Here is an 18,959-nt window from a genome sequence, read left to right on the forward strand (position 1 = left end):
ACTTACCCGGTTGCAGTGATGTCATCCTGTTCAGAACACTTTCCCCTTGCAGCCAAGTACTGACCTCAGAGAAGCACCCGTGGCCCCAGAGGTCGTGTGTTGACATCACTGCTGCAGCGGGGTAAAAAGAGATAGGAAGGCGCTCATAGGGTAATAGGTTCAATCATAAATATATGAAATCAAGACATCGAGAGTTATGCTCACCTTCTGGTGTTGTGCATACGTAGGCACAACACTCGTGAGGACAATGGGTCGGTGCAGCCGGTATCTTCTCAGTCCTCGTAGGTGGAGTAGACAAAGCTCCAGAGGAATGATATGTATTGCAATAGGAAAAAGGTTAATGGTGCACTGATGTGGTACACCAATTGATACCTTCTGGCGCAAAGACACGACCTCAGTAGATAGATAAAAGGGTCTTTTATTGATGATTGACAACGCGTTTCGGAGTTGGTACACTCCTTTTTCAAGTCTGTGGGGTCCGTGCTGGGGCTTGGAGCGCGGCCTTGCGCATCGGGGGTAAGTAGTGCCCAGACAGGAGAAATGGAGTAGTGGAGTGGGATCTGTCAGGAGGATCCTGAGGACCATCAGGTTTCCTCCAGGAACTGGATAATTCCTCTAAAGCCGTTGGGTACAAAATCATTGCTTCCATTTACTGGCTGCAATCAGAGAGCTTGGAGATGGCAACCGTATGTTAGAAAAGTGTATAACATTTCATTATACCGTGATATTAATATAGACTGAAAAAATGGTATATAAATAAAAATAATAAATATAATATGGATATTAATGTAAAATATAAATAAAAAAATCTGGTATCTACACTATTCTGTAAAAAACAGAAAACTGCGCTACGGCAATGGTTATGTGAGGCTGATATGTTATGGCCTTATATTACCCAGTATAGTTAGGGCAGCACTGCTGTATGTGCAGTATGTAAGTGTAAATAGGCTGTTTCCATCAGCTTTGTACACAGCCTGATGTGTGTGTATAGATATAAAATGTTGTGTCGGGCATTAAACTGATGTACGTTGACAGAAAGTCTCCCATATCACACAAAGATATACTGGGTGACTACGCCCCACATTAAGAGACAGAATCGCCTCCTGCTTAGCCCTGCCAACTTTTCTTTTCACTTTTTAGGCTACTTTCACACTCGCATTTGGTGCGGATCCGTCATGGATCTGCACAGACGGATCCGCACCGATAATACAACCGCATGCATCAGTCATGAACGGATCTGTTTGTATTATCTTTAACATTGCCAAAACGGATCCGTCTTGAACACCATTGAAAGTCAATGGGGGACGGATCCGTTTTCTATTGTGCCATATTGTGTCAGTGAAAACGGATCCGTCCCTATTGACTTACATTGTGTGGCAGGACGAATCCGTTTGCCTCCGCATCGTCAGGCGGACACCAAAACGATGCCAGCAGCGTTTTGGAGTCCGCCTCCAGAGCGTAACGGAGGCAAACTGATGCATTCTGAGCGGATCCTTATCCATTCAGAATGCATTAGGGCCAAACTGATCCATTTTGGACCGCTAGTGAGAGCCCTGAACGGATCTCCCAAACGGAAAGACAAAACGCCAGTGTGAAAGTAGCCTAAAGCACAAAGTTGCAAAAAATTTTGAATATTTAGGCAAAATATGGCTTTTCAAAAATTAGTGACCAGTTTTCTGGTGTACAGCCATTGATAAATTCCGCCCTGTGTTTTTTATTTTTTTATTTTTTTTTATTCACTATGGGTGAAATTTATCACCTCCTCCCTCCACTATTCTGTTGTTTAAAAAAGAAAAAATCACAAACCTTGTGTTGTTTGCGACTTTTTAAAAGGCATAGCAACATTGCGCCTAAATCTAAGCACAAGTGGCATTTTTACTTTGCCCTCACCACTTTCCCAAAAAATGCCAGGGGTAGAGTCTTGGTGAGCCAGTGGCTCCAACACATTTAGGGTCCATTCAGACGTCCGTTGAATGAGTCCGGATCCGTTCTGCAATTATGCGGAACGGGTGCGGACCCATTCATTTTCAATGGGGCCGGAAAAGATGCGTGCTGTCCGCATCCGCAGCCTCGAACTTCCAGTCCACGGCTCCGGAAAAAAATAGAGCATGTCCTTTTCTTGTCCGCAGCTGTGGACAAGAATAGGAATGATCTATTAAGGGCCGGCGATGTGCGGCATCAGTTTTTTGCGGCCCACAAAACACTACAGATATCTGAATGGACCATTATCGTGAATTACGCTGGCGTAGATTTCCGTTAAGAGACTGGAGGAGGTGCCAAATTTATAACGAGGTGTGTTCCTCATCTTAAATTAGGTTTATCCTCCAAAGACATGAGATATCAAAGACCGCCATAAAATAATAAGACCGTCTTTGATAAATTTCCCCCTTTATCTCAAACTGCGGCAAATTTCACATGAGCGTATTCAGTCCAGGAACATGCTCCGTGTGACGGCTGTATTTCCCAGACTGAACAGTGCTCCTCATAATGATATGTGTTCCTGCCTGATCGCGGGTCCGTGAGTACAGTACAGAAGACCCGCAGTCATTTAGGAACACACAGCATCATAAATCATTATGGTGCTGTGAGTTCACGTTAGAGAAATAGTGTTCAGTCTGGGAAATGCAGCTGTCATGGGGAACGTGTTTCCCAGGCTGAATACGCTCATGTGAAATTGGCCTAAAAAAGATTTCCTGCTTGGACATTAAGGGATTGCTCCCTTACATGTGAATGCAGTCTTAAGAAAAACCTAGGCTGTGACAAATTCTTGTGCACGTTGTATTGTTATTTTCTTCTTCCAGGACACAGAATTTCCAGGGGTAGTTGCGAGACCGATAGGAGAGTTCAGGAGCAACGCTGACTATCAGTACCAACTATTACGCTGTAACGTGGACTTACTGAAGATCATTCAGCTCGGCCTCACATTCATGAATGAACAGGGAGAATACCCGCCCGGGACCTCCACGTGGCAGTTCAACTTTAAGTTTAACCTAACGTAAGGAGCATGTCTCTGCTTTATGCAGATGTCACCGTGTCCCATCCCCTCCAAATTAGTGCCCACACCACGCTGGCACCGTCTGCCTACTGAGCATTACATTGCTTTTATATGAATAGGGGTTTACATGGTACAGGAAGGGGCAGCACTTCCTAGGACATACTATTGGGACACAGTAATAATGTATGTGTCATGTTTCCTGTTTCATACTAAGTCGTAGATATCCTGACGTAATATTTGGGGAGTGAAGACGCCGACTCCCAGTGCTTGCTTGACTATTCTGCACTGCATTTTAGACAGTGACTCTTCATTTTCCTGTAGGAATTGTCATTGTGACTTGAGTACGTGGCACTTTACATACATTGAGCTCAAACTCTCTGATAAAGTGGCTCAATATTTCTGAGAAAAAAGGGGGAGCGTAGCAGCACATCAAAAACAGCCTTACTGTGGTGGTGCCCGCAGTGTTGGGTGCCAGTCCGAAGCTCCCCCAGCAACACCAAATTTAAAAAGAGACCGCGGCACTCAAGTCTTCATTATTCCAAAATTTAATCGCCAAAAAAAAGCAACGTTTTTCGTCGCTTTTTTTGGGTGCTTAAATTTTGGAATAATGAAGACTTGTGCCACGGTCTATTTTGAAATTCAATATTTTTGAGAAAACACCATAGAAAAGTAGGTCATGTTTGTGGCCTTGTTGACATACACACCAGTAACATGGAGGCATGTTACTGCAAGATATTGGAGTATGGGTGGTCCGACCGCTGGGACACCAGTGAGCCCAAGAAGGGAGGTTAAGACTCCCCATTCTGAATAGAGTGGTAGTGTGCATGACAGTCCACTGCTCCATTTACTTCTGTGGGACTGATGTGGATCAATCCCATAGTTCTGAATGGAGCAATGGTCCGACTGCATGCTAACACTCCATTCAAAGAGGGTAATCGGGGACCACCCTCCATGGTTGCTGGGGCTTGTTGATAGGAGTACTTTTCGAGGGTTAACCCATTTAAAATTTAACATCAGTCATAGCCTCTGTTTTGTTGCAGTTTCCATGGCTTCTTTTAACCAGTAAAATACATTTATAAGGGGTATACTGGGGGACATTTATCACAACTGGTGCTAAGGAATACTGCCTTAGCTGCTCAGAGAAACCAATCAGATTGATCCTTTCATTTTGGAAAGGAGCTCTTAATCGTGAAAGGTGTAACCTGATTGAGTGCTATGGGTAGCCGAGGCAGTGTTCCTTGGCATCAGTTCTGATAAATCTCCTGTCTTTTCACATTGTTTATATATGTTACATGCAGAAGAGAGTTAAAGGGGTTATGCGGTAATAAATATCCCTAGCTCAGTGAGCGCCGCAGCCTCTTCCTAGGTCGTGTGATATCACTGTACATAAGTCACATGGCCCAGGGGTAGCTCAGCCACTATACAATGTACGGCGCTGTGCTTGGAAAACTGCTGAGAGCTCCGGTGAGCATGCCGGCTCCGTAACCACTGATCCGTGGTGAACTGGGACTTGGGCTCCTGCCGATCTGATAATGATGAACTATCCGGAGGATAGGTCATCATTATATATTACTGGATAACCCCTTTAATATCTGCTGATAAATATGGACCCTTCCTGTTTTTCCAGGGAAGACATGTATGCACAGGACTCCATCGAGCTGCTCACTTCATCTGGGATCCAGTTTAAGAAACATGAAGATGAAGGCATTGAAACTCACTATTTTGCAGAGTTGTTCATGACCTCCGGCGTAGTGCTGTGTGAAGGGGTGAAGTGGCTCTCTTTCCACAGGTCAGTGATCTCCATCTTCTTCAAAATCTTTGAGAACATACAGGTTTATATGTTGGCAAATGTCAACCCTTGCTCAGTGGCAGAACAAAATGGAGCCCTATATATTCCTCAGCCCAGAGACGTCCCCAAATGGTAGAGACTCTGTCCTCCTGCCTATCCTAACCAAACCCTATTCCATGAGGGATATATAGGGTTGAATAGGGAAAGACTCTCCCTACTTGTATTTCTCTCTGCCATCCTATATCCCTAATTGTTCTCAACTAGAGTGGGGTGTTACAGTATTTGGGATTTTATAGGGTTGAATAGGGTTAGGATAGGCATGAGGAGAGAGTCTCTACGATTTGGGGATGTCTTTGGGCTGAGGGATGTATTTATTTATTTTATGCATTTATATAGCGCTGACATACTCCGCATTAGCATCCAACTGTCCCCAATGGGGCTCACAATCTAAGCTCCCGATCAGTATGTCTTTGGATGTATAGGGTTGAATAGGGAAAGACTCTCCCTACCTGTATTTCCCTCTGCTATCCTATATTCCTAATTGTTTGCGCACTAGTGGATTCATAATATTTGACATATTTTTTGTTTGTTTTTGTCTTGTTTTTTTGTTTCTGAGTATCATCACTCGTGAATTACTTTTCATTGTAATCTAAATAAAGGTATAATGTTTTTAGGATTTATGCCCACTATTGATTAGTTTCTGATATGGTTGTGTGCAGGAGGCCTTGCATTCAAGCAGTGTCTGCTAGTAGAGGTCAGTTGTGGGCCATGCAGGAGATAAGTGTGTAATAATCTAAAGTATTATAATGACTGTAAGAATTTAGGGGCAGCAGTTGTCAGTCATGACTTGGGGTGGCTGTGGGGATGTATAAGAAGGATATTTGGGGACGCAAACTCTCTTGGCAGCTCTTTGCTTCCATACACAGACTCTATTCATTGGGTCCTTTTGGCATACGCTTTTATTTCACTGTATAGGAAAATGCTATTTCTTTCGTGAGCGGGCCATATGTCCCGGAGCGGCATTGATCGTGCGCATGGGAGCACACAGCATCTTAGATCACAATGATGCTGTGGACGTCGGGCCGCCCGTGGGGCTATTGTCCTGCACTCATATGATTTTATCAGTGCAGGACAATAGCACTGTGGGTGGCCCGACGTCCACAGCATCATTGTAATCTATGAAGCTGTGCGCTCCCGTGCGCACAATCAATGCCGCTCCGGGACATATGGCCCGCTCACGGACCGTATATCTCAGAGGGCATACAGTTGTGTGCAAGGGCCTTTAGACCAAGGCAGATTCATAGACAAGGTGTGTGCGGTATAAATGAATCTCTCCCGCTGTGTTCTGGAATACCATACCACTGTATATTATACACTATACTCTATATACTGTACTAATAGATGAAGTAAGAAAACTCTACTGATATGAACATGCCTCTCAAGGCTTCTGTGTGTCACTTTATGGAACCCTTGAGCAGTAAGAACTGTGTCCTGCAGAAATGAGTTGTCAGCGCTGTGACGCACGCTAGATCAGGTGGTTTCCTCATGACTTTCTCAAAGTTCAAGCAAAGCATTAAAGTTAATAAGCACAAAGCTGCACTACGTCTAAGAAGAGGTAATGGATGTCTGGAAATCACAACGACCCTTCAATCCACACAGCCATATGCATGTTCTGGTGTAACCTTTTCTTTTCCCCATTACCCTTTAATCTTACTGACTTCTTTAATAGCGTCCACTCCTTCCAGGCTTTCCTTGATTTCATTCTTCAAGGACTGAGCTGGATCATCTCTAGGATTACTAAGCGAACAGCCTCTAATGTCTCTGATAATGTGTCCATTCTCCTCACATGGATATGGGCAGTCGCGGGGAGTGCAGTTTGTGGTCTGTGCCGTTGTTCAGTGGTCACACAGAAAATGCAGTGTATCCAGAATATAATTGCACTCATTGGTGGTTTCCGTTTCCTTCACCATTGAATACTACACTGCTGCTTCTGCCTTAGAACTTTATTTGCATAGTGATATAAGACACGATAACAACTAGTGTCATGCAGGTCTACACAAGCTATGCATTTCACCATAAGAGTGGATTTCCATGTTCAAGTTTTTTTTATGCAATTTTTGAAGGCAAAGCCAAGAGTGGATGGAAAACTGAGGATGCCTATAAAGAAAAGTCTCATTTGCTTTTGGAATCCACTCCTGGCTTTGACCTCAATAACTGCATCAAAAATCCTGATCTGGGAAGCCACAATTTTAGGATTGTACACTGTGGATGTTCTGCAGCAGAGTACTGTACAGAAAATCCACCGCATTCACAGTGACAGGTTAGATGAGATTTTCACAGATCTAATAGAAACATAGAATGTGTCGGCAGATAAGAACCATTTGGCCCATCTAGTCTGCCCAATATACTGAATACTATGAATAGCCCCTGGCCCTATCTTATATGAAGGATGGCCTTATGCCTATCCCATGCATGCTTAAACTCCTTCACTGTATTTGCAGCTACCACTTCTGCAGGAAGGCTATTCCATGCATCCACTACTCTCTCAGTAAAGTAATACTTCCTGATATTACTTTTAAACCTTTGCCCCTCTAATTTAAAACTATGTCATCCGCAGACTTTGGAGATTTGGATTGTTAAATTTAATGAAACCAGTATTTTAGGTGATCAGTACACCAATACAAAGGGTAGAGCAACAATTTATCTATGAGTGTTAACGTGAAAATAAGCGTCGGGCCTCAATCGTCCGTTTATGTTTATTGTATCTCCACACGGTTGGAATTACATTTTTTGGGAGGGATTGTTCAATTTAATTTAACCAGTATATAGGTTATCAGTACACTGGTACACAGGCTAGGGAAACAATTTACCTGTGAGTGATTATGTGAAATTGAGCGTCAGGCCTGGCCCTTAATTATTATATGCAGTCTCTCCCAGCAGGCAGACATGTCACTCAGGGCAGCTCTTGTATCCACTCCCTTAGCAGTGTCATTGTACAGCTGGGACTTGTAGTCCTACACATACAACATGCTGCTGATTCTCCCAGCAGGCAGACATGTCACTCAGGGCAGCACTTGTATTCACTCCCTTAGCAGAGCAGGGGGAGGGGCGATATTGTTGTTATTGCATGTAAACAAGGGGCCAGAAGAGAACCAGGGAAATGAGGAAATATATATATATATATATATATATATATATAAACCAAAAAAGAATCACAGCCGCACAAGACCAAAGATGCGGGTGCAAGTCCTCTCAGCCGCAGGCTCAGACGGCTATAGGTGAGTATAGTATCCAAAGGATGAGGCAGCACTCCAAATAAAGTGAAAAAAGTGGATCCTTTATTCCCCTCTGTGAAACGTTGCACAGAGGGGAATATAGGATCCACTTTTTTCACTTTATTTGTGATTTTATTTAGTGCTGCCTCATCCTTTGGATAATATTTTTTTTTTTTTGCATAAAACTTGCTTAGCTTTAGTTATATATTGCTGCCCATCAGATTTTCAGTGAGAGATAGATATATATATATATATATATATATATATATATATATCTATCTATCTATCTATCTAATTACACTGGCATATTGGTGATCAGTACACCAATACACAGGGTACAACAACAGTTTACCTGTGAGTATTAAAGGGTTCTCTCACATAGAAAAATGAATCCAGCCAGCAAAGGAGGCAATATAGATAATAACAATATATTAGTAAGTGCCTTGTATTAACTTTCTCTACATGATAAATGCCACTTACTGAAGTGACACAACCCCTTTAACATGAAAATAATAATCATCCATTTCTGTTTATTCTATATCTACATGGTTGGAATTTATATATATTTTTTTCATATTGTTCAGTTTAATTAAACCAGCATATAGGTGATCAGTACACCATTACACCAAGGAGAGCAACAATTTACCTGCTAGTTTTACACGTATGTAAAACTAGCCTTAACAGGGATCTGCTGCCCAAAAACAGTTAATCTTCATGGGGATAAGCCATCGTTTTCAAGAGGTGAAGATTAGGCAATTATTGGAAATTAACGGTTTGTTCCTGATAATTGCCTGCACAATTGGTCTATGTAAAGGGGCTTTAGGTAGATTTGTCCTTCAGGGGAAAACTTGGTGTCACTGTGGCTATAGTTTTAGCTATATTACTGTTGCAGGTCTTCACAGATACCAATGTAGATCAATCATGATAAAGCATAATATTTTGACACTATAGCTCATATAAAGGGCTTCTATTTGGCAATTTTATGGTGAACTTGTGTCTGAACACCTCACAACGTTCTTATTCATATCCATAGTATAACCGCTGGCTCTATACTCTAGAGATTTATTGTCAGTGATATTTGGCATTGTTTTTAATGGATGTTCTCATTGTTTTGCAGTGGATATGATTTTGGCTATCTAATAAAGATACTGACTAATTCCAACCTGCCTGAGGTTGAGCTAGACTTCTTTGAAATTCTTCGATTATTTTTTCCTGTGATCTATGATGTCAAATATCTCATGAAAAGCTGCAAAAATTTAAAGGTATGTATAGATATCAGTATATTTAGCTTTTTATTACCCTCTATTGTTTATAAAGTTACATAATTCTTATTATCTCTGCAGACTTTAGACATCCCTGGAGTTTACCTGATAAATATTCCCATCCCTCCATTGCTTACCTGGCTCATAAAATATGGTTCTATACAAGAGTGACTCCTTCCACTATATAGTGTAGTGTTAGGCTGGTTTCACACGAGCGAGTTCCACGCATCGGACTCGCGGCGTGAGTATGTGGCAGCTCCCGTCCTGACCTCCCAGCACTGACTGGGTCGCATGGCATTATATTGATTTTATTATGCTATTTAACCCTTAGAGGTCTGGAATGTATTGGATAACACTGAGTGCTGTAAGGGTTACACAGCATCATAAATCAGTATAATGTGATGCGACCCCGGCAGTGCTGGAAGTTCAGGACAGGAGCTGCTGCATACTCACGTTGCAAGTCGGGAACACGACGCTTGCTTATGTGAAACTAGCTCTAGACTACTGCCCCAGTTACTTTCTGCTTGAATGAATGTGCATGTCCTTTCAGTGGAAGGAAGAATGAGAAGTTCTGAGGGTACAGCCTGGCGATGTAGTTGGCTACATGCAGCCAAGCCATGCCCACCTGTGGCAACCAATGGCTCCATGATTTTACTGCAAAATCATGTGACCTTTGGTGGCTACCGGTCAGCTTGGCTTGCCCGCATACAACCTGCTGTACTCTAAAGATTGAACAAAAAAATCACTCTGTTGGGCTCTGTTCATATCACATTCATTAACAAAAAAAAATAATGCACCCAAATAAAAATGGATTTTTTTTAAATGCAGCCAGATTGGCCTCTATCGGGTGAATAGAGACTTATGGATACGTTTAGCATGTACACCGGGAGCTTATCCTCTTGTTTATGTTAAAGGGGTTGTGTCACTTCAGCAAATGGCATTTATCATGTAGAGAAAGTTAATACAAGGCACTTACTAATGTATTGTGATTGTCCATATTGCCTCCTTTGCTGGCTTGATTCATCTTTCCATCGCATTATACACTGCTCGTATCCAGACCTGCTGCGCAGATACGAGGTGGCCGGGACGTGATCTGCTGTGCATGCGTGCCTATACTCATACAGCCAATGCATTCCAATACAGAAGTATTGGAATGCATTGTAAAGGATTAGACCCCCAAAAGTTCAAGTCCCAAAGTGGGACAAAAAATAAAGTGAAAAAATATAGTTTTCCCCCCCAAAAATTTCGTTTCAAGTAAAAATAAACAAAAACGTCATTTTCCCCAAACAAAGTGAAAAAAAATAGGGAAAAAAAAAAGTATACATATTAGGTATCGACGGTCTCTATAAACATATCACATGACTTAACCCCTCAGATGAACACCGTAAAAAATAAAAACTGTGCTAAACATTTTTTTGGTCACCTTGCATCACAAAAAGTACAACAGCAAGTGATCAAAAAGGCATTTGCCCACCAAAATAGTACCAATCTAACAGTCACCTCATCCTGCAAAAAATGATCCCCTACCTGAGACAATCGCCTAAAAAATAAAAAAAAACTATGGCTCAGAATATGGAGACACTAAAACATCATTTTTTTTCGTTTTAAAAAAGCTGTTATTGTGTAAAACTTACATAAATTTAAAAAAATGTATACATATTAGGTATCGCAGCGTCCGTAATAACTTGCTCTATAAAAATATCACCTAACCCATCAGGTGAATACCGTGAAAAAAAAAAAAAAAACGGTGTAAAAAAAGCCATTTTTTGTCACCTTACATCACAAAAAGTGTAATAGCAAGCGATCAAAAAGTCACACGCACCCCAAAATAGTGCCAATAAAACCGTCATCTCATCCCGCAAAAATCATACCCTACCCAAGGTAATCGCCCAAAAACTTAAAAAAATTATAGCTCTCAGACTATGGAAACACTAAAACATGATTTTTTTTGTTTCAAAAAAGAAATCATTGTGTAAAACTTACATAAATAAATAAAAAAGTATACATATTAGGTATCGCCGCATCCGTGACAACCTGGTCTATATAAATATCACATGATCTAACCTGTCAGATGAATGTTGTAAATAACAAAAAATAAAAACGGTGCCAAAACAGCTATTTCTTGTTACCTTGCCTCACAAAAAGTGTAATATAGAGCAACCAAAAATCATATGTACCCTAAACTAGTACCAACAATACTGCCACCCTATCCCGTAGTTTCTAAAATGGGGTCACTTTTATGGAGTTTCTACTCAGGGGAGTTTCTACATGGTGTAAAAAAAAAAACAGTCCAGCAAAATCTGCCTTCCAAAAACTGTATGGCATTCCTTTCCTTCTGCGCCCTGACGTGTGCCCGTACAGCAGTTTACGACCACATATGGGGTGTTTCTGTAAACTACAGAATCAGGTCCATAAATATTAAGTTTGGTTTGGCTGTTAACCCTTGCTTTGTTACTGGGAAAAATGGATTAAAATGGAAAATTTGCCCAAAAATTTTAATTCTGAAATTTCATCTCCATTTGCCAATAACTCTTGTGGAACACTTAAAGGGTTAACGACGTTTGTAAAATCAGTTTTGAATACCTTGAGGGGTGTAGTTTATAGAATGGGGTAATTTTTGGGTGCTTTCTATTATGTAAGCCTCGCAAAGTAACTTCAGACCTGAACTGGTCCCTAAAAATTGGGTTTTTGAAAATTTCTGAAAAATTTCAAGATTTGCTTCTAAACTTCTAAGCCTTGTAACATCCCCAAAAAATAAAATATCATTCCCAAAATGATCCAAACATGAAGTAGACATATGGGGTATGTAAAGTAATAACTATTTTTGGAGGTATTACTATGTATTATAGAAGTAGAGAAATTGAAACTTGGAAATTTGCAATTTTTTACAAATTTTTGGTAAATTTGGTATTTTTTTTTATAAATAAAAATGATTATTTTTTTTTTACTTCATTTTACCAGTGTCCTGAAGTACAATATGTGACGAAAAAACTGTCTCAGATTGGCCTGGATAAGTCAAAGCGTTTTAAAGTTATCAGCACTTAAAGTGACACTGGTCAGATTTGCAAAAAAATGGCCAAGTCCTTAACCTCTTAAGGACACATGACCTACCGGTACGTCATGATGTCCTGGTACTTAAGGACACATGACGTACCGGTACGTCATGTGTTGTTCCGATCATTGTTCCAAATCATTGAGCAGGCACCTAGGCTAAATGCGCGGGGGGGTCCCGTGACCCCCCCCATGTCGGCGATCGCGGCAAACCGCAGGTCAATTCAGACCTGCGGTTTGCTGCGATTTCTGCAGTTTCTGGTCCCCGCGGTCCCTGACCGCGGGGATCAGAAACTTTATATGCCTAAAAAAAGTTTTATTCACCCCCCCCTGCACCCCCAAATGATTTTTATGGTGGCGGGAGGTGCAGGGGGAGGGGTGTGGGCGGTGCGGGAGGCGGGCGGTGCGGCAGGCGGGATCGCGATCCCCCGCCCGCCTCCCCTTGAAAATTCATTGGTGTTCAGTGGGTATACCAGGGTGCCAGCACATTGCTGGCACCCTGGTATAAACGGCTGACATCTGCGATGCGATGTCAGCCGTTTAACCCTTTCCATACAGCGGTCCGTACGACCACATATGGGGTGTTTCTGTAAACTACAGAATTAGGGCCATAAATATTGAGTTTTGTTTGGCTGTTAACCCTTGCTTTGTAACTGGAAAAAAAATATTAAAATGGAAAATCTGCCAAAAAAGTGAAATTTTGAAATTGTATCTCTATTTTCCATTAAATCTTGTGCAACACCTAAAGGGTTAACACAGTTTGTAAAATCAGTTTTGAATACCTTGAGGGGTGTAGTTTCTTAGATGGGGTCACTTTTATGGAGTTTATAATCTAGGGGTGCATCAGGGGGGCTTCAAATGGGACATGGTGCCAAAAAAACAGTCCAGCAAAATCAGCCCTCCAAAAACCAAACGGCGCACCTTTCACTCTACGCCCCGCTGTGTGCCCGTACAGTAGTTTACGGCCACATATTGGGTGTTTCTGTAAACAGCAGAGTCAGGGCAATAAAGATACAGTCTTGTTTGGCTGTTAACCCTTGCTTTGTTAGTGGAAAAAATGGGTTAAAATGGAAAATTAGGCAAAAAAATGAAATTCTCAAATTTCATCGCCATTTGCCAATAACTCTTGTGCAACACCTAAAGGGTTAACGACGTATGTAAAATCAGTTTTGAATACCTTGAGGGGTGTAGTTTCTTAGATGGGGTCACTTTTAGGGAGTTTCTCCTCTAGGGGTGCATCAGGGGGCTTCAAATGGGACATGGTGTAAATAAACCGGTCCATAAAAATCAGCCTTCCAAAAACGATACGGCGCACCTTTCCCTCTACGCCCCGCTGTGTGGCCGTACAGTAGTTTACGGCCACATATTGGGTGTTTCTGTAAACGGCAGAGTCAGGGCAATAAAGATACAGTCTTGTTTGGCTGTTAACCCTTGGTTTGTTAGTGGAAAAAATGGGTTAAAATGAAAAATTAGACAAAAAAATGAAATTCTCAAATTTCCTCCCCATTTGCCAATAACTCTTGTGCAACACCTAAAGGGTTAACAACGTATGCAAAATCAGTTTTGAATACCTTGAGGGGTGTAGTTTCTTAGATGGGGTCATTTTTGGGTGGTTTCTATAATGTAAGCCTCGCAAAGTGACTTGAGACCTGAACTGGTCCCTAAAAATTGAGTTTTTGTAAATTTCTGAAAAATTTCAAGATTTGCTTCTAAACTTCTAAGCCTTATAACATCCCCAAAAAATAAAATATCATTCCCAAAACAATTCAAACATGAAGTAGACATATGGGGAATGTAAAGTCATCACAATTTTTGGGGGTATTACTATGTATTACAGAAGTAGAGAAACTGAAACTCTCAGAACGGCCTGGATAAGTCAAAGCGTTTTAAAGTTATCAGCACTTAAAGTGACTCTGGTCAGATTTTCAAAAAATGGCCTGGTCCTAAGGTGTAAAAAGGCTGTGTCCTTAAGGGGTTAAAGAGGACCTTCACCGATCCTGACATTGTGAACTAAGTATACAGACATGGAGAGCAGCGCCCGGGGATCTCCCTGCACTTACTATTATCCCTGGGCGCCGCTCCGTTCTCCCGCTATGTCCTCCGGTATCTCCATTCACTAAGTTATGGTAGGCGGAGTCTGCCCTTGTTCTGCTGTAGCGCTGGCCAATCGCAGCGCAGAGCTCACAGCCTGGGAGGTTCTTTTCTCCAAGGCTGTGAGCTCTGCAATGCGATTGGCCAGCGCTACAGCAGAACAAGGGCAGACTCCGCCTACCATAACTTAGTGAATGGAGATACCGGAGGACATAGCGGGAGAACGGAGCGGCGCCCAGGGATAATAGTAAGTGCAGGGAGATCCCCGGGCGCCGCTCTACATGTCTGTATAGTTAGTTCATAGTGTAATAATCGGTGAAAGGTCCTCTTTAAGGTGAAATAGGGCTGAGTCCTTAAGGGGTTAAGTGTACAAACTAGTGATATGAACAGGGCCTTATCTACTGAACTGAGGTGTGAAGGTGCAGAGAGCAGGGATTCTGTGCACATGCTGCTCCCATACACCTGCACTGCCAGGCCTTTCATGCAACTCGGATTCTCCTGGTGCCTGCATTCAGGACATTAGCGGTTTTAATAGTTTTCTACTATGTTCTGAGTTAATAAAGGAATTAGATTTTATTTGGGTGCCAGATCTATCCACTTTTTTCCTGCATTCAGGATATTGGACAGTTTTGCTGTTCTCTCTTGCTGGTCAGACGACTTGTTTTAAGATCTGTTATGTTATATATGAGTGAGGATGTAGTATCCTGATGAACTGCTGTAGCCCTTTCTGTCTGAGCAGATCCTTGTGGTGTTTTCCCTAGTGCAGTTACTATGCTTTATAGGTCTCTTTATTGTGGCACTGCAGGAGGTTGTGTTACTGATGTGGAAGTGCGGATGTTGGATAAGTTGTCCTAGTAGACGGTTCATCTTCCCAAAGGTTCGTCTCTATGTAAGAGGCATTGTCCTTGGCAGAACACTTAGAATGTTACCCCAGCGGTGAACGGACGTCCAGGCCTCAGGGGTGCGGTTCTAGAAATAAATTGGCTTAGAGACTTGGGGCATTCATCTGGTACGTGACATTTCGGCTAAAACATAAACCTCCTTTTCAGCTAATGGACAAATCAGGGTTTCATTGTACAATTTTGTATGGCGCAGTGTTGACTACTTTAGGATGTGTTTCATCTTCTATTTTCTTCACATCAGACGTTGCCCCTCTGGGCGTTACCATTCCCCTTGCCAGTAGGGTGGGTCCCTATAAGGTCTGACAATGTCAGTGTAGGAACAGACTCTATTGTCAAGTGGAATAGTAACACTCAGCGTTCAATGTATTCATACACTTGCAGGAGGAATAACAGAGGAATGTTTAGTATTGTAAGAAGAGGTGATCCAGAACTGTTTTATGGATAAGATCGTACTACCACAGAAGTGTCAGGAGAGGTGACGGGTCCTCTTTAAAGGGAAGCTTGAGCTCACACCACTGTTTCCTACAGTCATATTTTGGTTATACAGGATTACAAATTCATGGCTGCTTTCTTCCAAAAACAGCACCACCTGGTATAGCAGGTTTGCTCCATCAAAGCAAATGGAGCTGAGCTGCAGACCACACACAACCCATGGACAAGTGTGGCACTGTGTTTGAAGAAAGCAGCCATATATTTTTTAATTCTGGGCCAAGCATGCCCCTGAAGGCATTTTTCTATTTTATTGGTCTAAAAAGCATTTTATCCAATAGATCTTTGATAAACATTTCTGTCATTTTTCTTCTACAGCCTTCAGGTTTTGACTGATTCTGCGAACTGTTCTGTCCCCTTCTCACTGAAATCCACCGGAGAGCCCCTCTGATGGCTGACTATGTAGTTGTTAAAGCAGATTGTGTCACTTCAGCAATTGGCATTCATCACGTACAGAAAGTTAATACAAGGCACTTACTAATGTATTGTCATTACCCATATTGCCTCCTTTGCTGGCTGGATTCATTTTTCCATCACATTATACACTGCTCATTTCCAGGAGTTATGCCCACCTTGCAATTCAGCAGCAGTCGCCATGCTTGCACACTATAGGGAAAAGGTGCCGGCGTCTCTGGTGACCGAGATGATGGGAGCGCACATAGGCACAGATCTGCAGTAGATCCTGTCCTGGCCACCTCGTATCTGCGTTGCAGTGGTGGCTGTAATCCCTGGAAAGGAGCAGTGTAAACGTGAGAGAAAAATTAATTAAGTCAGCAAAGGAGTCAATATGGACAATCACAATACAATAGTAAGTGCCTTGTATTAACTTTCTCTACATGATAAATGCATTTTACTAAAGTGACACAACCCCTTTAATTGGATCATTGTAACACCATATGGCACTGTGCCCCGGTGGGTGTTCCTCTGGTGCCTCTCCCTTTTCATCACTAATTCTTTATATTCTTTTTTTCCTCTCCCATGTTGATACTATTGCATTAAAGGGGAAACCCAGAGATTAACTTCTTATCCTGTTTCTCCACCAGGGGGAGCTCAGTGCAAAGAGATTTTACAATTTACACTGATTTTAAAGGGTTTATCCGACAGTATATCAGACCTCACAGAGTAGCTGTAGCCATGGTGGTGATCATACTTACCTGGTCCCTGCCACTTGATTCCAGCTCCTTTAGTCCCCCACTGGCTTTGCAGCTCCTGATAGCGACATGCTGTTGACTGAGGACAATCCCTAGAACGAGGGGAGAGAAATCTGCACATAGAGCACCCTTTCTCCTCGCTGCTGAGAACAGAATCGATACAGGCCCATAGACTTCTCTAGAGCTTGTCTTCTCCAACAAGGAGAAAGAGAGCATGGTATGTGAGCTCTTCTCTCCCCTCGTTCTAGGGATTGGACTCGGCACTCAAACCAACACAATCTAAACTTTTGATTTGTTTCTATATGTCATATTTGAATGTTTATGAGCTGTCAGGAATGCAGCGATATCGGCTACAGAACAAGCCATCAGAGAAGCTCTGATGGATTTTAGTGAGGAGGAGAACCTTCTGCAGTCAGTGAAAACCAGAAGGCTGCAGAGCACAAACTGTTAAAAAATGTAGAAAATAGATTTTTAGCCCAAAATAATAAAAAACAATACTACCAAAGACGCCATAACCTTTAACCCCTTAAGGACCCTGCCATATTTCACCTTTAGGACCAGGCCATTTTTTGAAAATCTGACATGTCACTTTATGTGGTGATAAAACGCTTTTACTTATCCAGGCCATTCTGAGATTGTTTTCTCATCACATATTGTACTTCATGACATTGGTAAAATTGAGTCAAAAATTTTTTTTTTTATTTATAAAGAAAAACACCAAATTTACCAAAAATTTGGAAAAATGTGCAAATTTTAATTTCTCTCACAAGAAAGAGGGCCCTGTACCCACTGCAGCCCCCTTAAATGAACAGAGCGGCCATTTGGGCATACATGAGGCTGCTCCATTCATTTGCATGGGAATTTCGGAGATAGCCGTGTACAGCGCGCTCCACTATCTCTGGAATTCCCATAGAAATGAATGGAGAGGCAGCACGCATGCCTGGCCAGCCGCTCCCAGCGGTAGAACCCCCAATCTAGTAGTTTGAGGATAACTTAATGTAACCGGAATACCCCTTTAGTATCTGGGGTTGCAAATACAGTAGAATTCCAGCTTTGGTCTCCTCTTTGTGTCTCTTATCAGGGTGGATTACAAGAAGTGGCTGAACAGCTGGAGCTGGAACGGATAGGACCTCAGCATCAGGCTGGTTCTGATTCGTTACTGACCGGAATGGCATTCTTCAAGATGAGAGAGGTATGAGGCCTTGGTCCTTCTTATATCCTAGGAATATACTGTGCATTCGGATAGTCTTCAGACCCTTTCACTTTTTTTTACATTTTGTTATGTTGCGTCCTTGTGCTAAAATAAAAAAAGAAAATCAAGTTTTTTGCCATCGTTCTGCTCTCAGTTCTCCATAATGAGAGAGTGAGAACAGAATTTTAGAAATTTTTGCTAGTTTATTGAAAGTGAAAGACTAAAATCTTGCAATAACATCAGTATTCAAACCCTTTACATAGCACTTAGGTGACACACTTTTGGCAGTTATTTCAGCCCTTTAGTCTTATTGGGTATGATGCCACAAGATTTGCACTAGGGATTGACAGATATAGATTTTTTTTGATCCGATACCGATAACCTGTGAACTTTCAGGCCGATAGCTGATAATTTATACCGATATTCTGTACATTTTCATTTTTGAAAAAAAAAATTTAAAAAATCCTGTTAGTGTTCACCACATAGGAGATTTTTTTTAAATATATATTTTAATAGTTTGGACTTTTTGGACGTGGAAATATGCGATGTTTATTTATTGTTTAAATATTTTATATGTAAAATTGGGAAAGGGTGTGACTTATACTTATACTCGTAACCGATCGGAGCCCCAGGATTAGGGTCCGCATACGTTCCGCAATATCGGCAACGGATGGGGACCCATTCATTCTCTATGGGCCGGAAGAGATGCTGAGAGCACACTATGTGCTCTCCACGTCTGCATTTCCGGAGCGCGTCCCCGAA

General features: G+C 41.9%; 1 protein-coding gene across 5 annotated transcripts in view; it reads left to right on the top strand.

The window, feature by feature from the left end:
• CNOT7 (CCR4-NOT transcription complex subunit 7) overlaps nt 1-18,959 on the top strand; it is a 44,900-nt gene that overhangs the window by 14,053 nt on the left and 11,888 nt on the right. For all 5 annotated transcript variants that reach the window (XM_040418791.1, XM_040418792.1, XM_040418795.1 and 2 more), the window contains 4 exons: nt 2,802-2,995; nt 4,623-4,784; nt 9,177-9,321; nt 18,087-18,197. In XM_040418791.1, the coding sequence (XP_040274725.1) occupies nt 2,802-2,995; nt 4,623-4,784; nt 9,177-9,321; nt 18,087-18,197 (612 nt within the window). The remainder of the gene's footprint in view (nt 1-2,801; nt 2,996-4,622; nt 4,785-9,176; nt 9,322-18,086; nt 18,198-18,959) is intronic.

Source organism: Bufo bufo, chromosome 2 (assembly GCF_905171765.1).
Source record: "Bufo bufo chromosome 2, aBufBuf1.1, whole genome shotgun sequence".
Lineage (NCBI taxonomy): Eukaryota > Metazoa > Chordata > Amphibia > Anura > Bufonidae > Bufo > Bufo bufo.